The sequence below is a fragment of the Dasypus novemcinctus genome, chromosome 7 (assembly GCF_030445035.2).
Source record: "Dasypus novemcinctus isolate mDasNov1 chromosome 7, mDasNov1.1.hap2, whole genome shotgun sequence".
NCBI lineage: Eukaryota > Metazoa > Chordata > Mammalia > Cingulata > Dasypodidae > Dasypus > Dasypus novemcinctus.
Window position 1 is genome coordinate 3445698 of NC_080679.1, and position 3777 is coordinate 3449474.

The 3777-nt window shown below is 51.3% G+C and overlaps 1 protein-coding gene across 1 annotated transcript; it reads right to left on the bottom strand.

Moving 5' to 3' along the window:
• Positions 1-591: 591 nt before the first annotated feature.
• Positions 592-1572, bottom strand: LOC101413417 (olfactory receptor 9S13-like). Its single transcript, XM_058301291.1, has one exon. The coding sequence runs from the start codon at positions 1570-1572 to the stop codon at positions 592-594; it is 981 nt and encodes a 326-aa protein (XP_058157274.1).
• Positions 1573-3777: the final 2205 nt, after the last annotated feature.

Here is a 3777-nt window from a genome sequence, read left to right on the forward strand (position 1 = left end):
GTTTCCATGGGGTTGTGTCAGGGTTTTCAGAAGCCAGTTGCTGGCTTACGCAGTGTCCTGCAAAAGACACACTATAGCATTAAAGCAGGAGCACCAGCTCCCTCTGAGGGCCTGTAGGAGACCTTAAGCCTTAGGAAGAAAGGGGGACGGGGGAGGAAGTAAAACTGAGAGTTGAGGAGGAAGCACTGTCTTAGCAATCTCCCCGATATCACTATGGTCAGAGCAGGGCTTCACATCAGAAGTTCCCACATTCAGTTCAGCTGGGGTTATTGGCATTTGACTGATATTAACTGCAGGTAGAAGACCACAGAGAATGCCCATCTACACAGCTACACCAGTGCATGTGGAAAATGTGAACTTAATCTGGCTTCAAATTCCCCTTATTGCTCTGCCCGCTTTGTGGCCAAATTTCTAGATTTCTATTACTGCTCCTGAGAAGAATCACTTGTTTTCTGATGCCAAACAACATAATTTATCACTTTAAATATCACAGTAAATTCCTGGACCCTAATGCTTTCAAGAAACATGGCAGGGTTGCTGGATGGCTTCCTCAAAGCTCAGCCAATGACCTCTGAGTCTCCCCTCCAGCCCTCAGGACACCATCTCTCCCTGCCCACCCTCCTTCACATGGCCACATTTCTGGCCCAGCCTCCGCAGTGCCTCCTTCACGTCCTTGTTCCGCAGACTGTAGATGAGGGGGTTGAGCATAGGGATGACCAGGGTGTAGAAGATGGACACAACCTTGCCCTGCTCCATGGAATCTATAGCTCCTGGCTGGGCATACATGAGAAAGAGGGTCCCATAAAACAGGGAAACTGCAGTCATGTGGGAGCCACAGGTGGAGAAGAGCTTACGACGTCCGGCGGCAGTGCGCATCCTGAGGATGGTCACGGTGATGTAGCCGTAGGACACCAGGACCACAAGTGTGGTGCCCACAATGATGAGGCCACAGAATCCAAACATGACCAGCTCATTTAGGGCCGTGTCAGTGCAGGCGAGCCGGAGCAGAGGGGGCACGTCACAAAAGAAGTGGTCAATGCGGTGGGAGCTGCAGAACGGAAGGTGGAACGTGAAGCTGGTCTGCAGGATGGCATTGAGGCAGCCTCCGCAGTAGGAGCCCAGCACCAGGCAGGTGCAGGCTGAGGGACGCATGGTGATGGGGTAGCGCAGGGGGCTGCAGATGGCCATGAAGCGGTCATAGGCCATGACAGCCAGCAGGAAAGTCTCAGAAGTAGCAAAAAGTGACAAAAAGAAGAACTGTGTGGCACATCCTGAAAAAGTGATGTGCTTGGTGGAGGAAAAAAAGTTGGTGAGGGCCTTAGGGGCAATGAAGGATGAGTAGCACAGGTCCAGGAAGGAGAGGTTCTTGAGGAAGAAGTACATGGGGGAGTGGAGGTGGGCATCCAGGGTGATGACCACGATCATGGTGAGGTTCCCCTGGATGGTGACCATGTAAAAGATCAGGAACACTACAAAGAGCAAGGCCTGGACCTCAGGGCCGCCCTCAAATCCCATCAGCTCAAACTCCTCCCAAGAGGCCCCTGAGAGGTTTTCATTTCTTTTGAGTGGCATGGCCTTGAGAAAGGACATAGGGGGAAGAGGGGAGGCAGGTGACAGCAGGAGGGAGCAGATCAGAGTTGGAATGTCCCCTGTCTCCCTAGAGAACAAGGACCACTGGCATCACATCGTTCTCTCCTATAGGGAAAATCATAATCATTCTTCATCCAGATGGATTCAATGTCCTAAAAAGAAAACATTTATTATGGTTAATTAACCTTGGACGTGAAATGGGCACTCAGTCCAGGGGAGTCTGAGATGCCGTTCTGGAGATTCAGAGAGCCCTGGCAAACTTATGATCCATAGTATAAGGACAGCTTTAAAGACCCCTTGTCCACTGATGAGTTAATGTCCCCTCCTTGGGGCCATTTCTGTGCAGCTACATGTATCTGATCTTGCACTGTCCATTTTATGTTACTATTTCATTATCTCAAGTAATGTCTATTGTGTACCCCTCATGACACTGAGCCCCATCACCTTGTCCCGGACTCAGAGTCTGAACCTGGTGGCACTCTTCAGTGAGCTCTCTGTAACTTTGAGGGCCTTGGAAGTATTCCCACAATATCTAGGTATTGGACACATGCAGAGGGGCAGGCTCCATCTGATCATAACAGCAGAAGGATGAGGAGCTGTGGCATGCATGGAAGATGGAATGCCCTCTTCTCTCCATCAGTCCATTCTTGAGCTCTTCAGCATTCATCTCTGTCCCTGGGGCTTTAGGCAGCCCCCACACTTTTCTACTTGGTAACCAGATTCCCTCTTCTGTCTAGTGCCATCTGGATCTTCTGAACTTTTCCTCTTTCCATCTTGTCACAGCATAGACCCCACAAGTATCCTGTGTAAGGAATGACATTGCAAAAACGATGGATCCCAGCTAAACCGTGGAATGCAGTAGAAATATGGAGGGAATCAAACGCTGATAAAGGAGGGATGGATGAAGGGTCTAGGTGAAAGCAGTAGATAGATGTTGGGACATTAGCAAGATTTGCTTCTGAGCATCCCAGGATTGTAGGTGGGGGTGGACATTACATGTTTCAGGGGACATCACAGTGCCCCTCCTGACCTGTCTCTCAGATTATGCTGACATTTGGCTGGCCATTGAGGAACCAGGTATCCAGCAGGAATGGAAAAGGATGGCTCAGCCTACCTTCCATCCCCAGTACAGTGTCCCTCCAGCCCCTCAGCATGGGACACTCTGCATGATTCTCAAGCCAAGTCACCCTGTACCCTGGACCTTTTCTAGACACCTGAGACTGCAGGGCTGCAGGTACAGAGGAGGAGTAGGAGGGGTCTGCCCAGCAAACTCCTGGCAGTAACCCTGGGATGCACTTGGGCTGGATGGGTGCAGCTATCAGCCCACTGCCCTCTTGCACACAGTGGGGACACTGGGTGGTAGAGAGTCTCATCTGTTCAACACCATCTCTCTTTTGTACATGTCTTCACTGTGGCCACAAACTTTTCAGTTTCACAATTTTGTGATCATTTTCTAGGCAATCAATACTGACATACCCTTTGTAAGTCTGAATAGTGTCTACTGAAGTTGTCTACATGAGATGCTGAAACTTTTAGGACCTCCCATCCCTGTGAAAATGACCTAGGATCGTGCCAGACACTGAGTGGAGTCTCCAGGTCCACATGGACAACAGCTGCAGTTCCAGTGAGAGCCCCGATAGAAAGTGGTGAAAGGACCCTGTGATGTTTTTGCTGGACCATCATCTGTCCCCCTCCCATTCCCCCCAGCAGAGTGAGGTCCAGTCTTCAGCAGCTTCGCCCTCAGGTGGAGCTTATTAGGAAGGCAGAATCTCCCACCAACGCAGACCCACTGACTCAGGACCGGCACTGAAACAGCCCACAGAGGATCTGAGCTCAGGTGAGGGTGGAGGGCACTGCTCCCCATGACCCTGATGGCCCAGCCCAGGCTTTAGGTCACCTGTGGAGAGCAGCCCTGAGTGCTCCTGTCTACACAGCCCTACCACCACCTGCGTACAAGGTCTCTTTCTACTCCTGCATCCCTGATGGTGGGTGCCTTGACTTTACCTTTTCCAGATGACGGTCAAGATTCACACTCGGCCACACCACATCTTGTGCTCTAAGGTGACTGGTGCTCCTGACCCCCGGTCTGTGTGATGATGGTGCAGCTAACTCTGAGGACCAGTAGTGTCTCCCGTTTTGCCCTGGCTCCCTCAGCAGTGCAGTGAGAGTGGGGGATCCGAGATGGGG

Coding starts and splice junctions, on each gene's coding strand:
- LOC101413417 (XM_058301291.1), bottom strand. CDS start 1,572: ATGCCACTCAAAAGAAATGAAAACCTCTCAGGGGCCTCTTGGGAGGAG.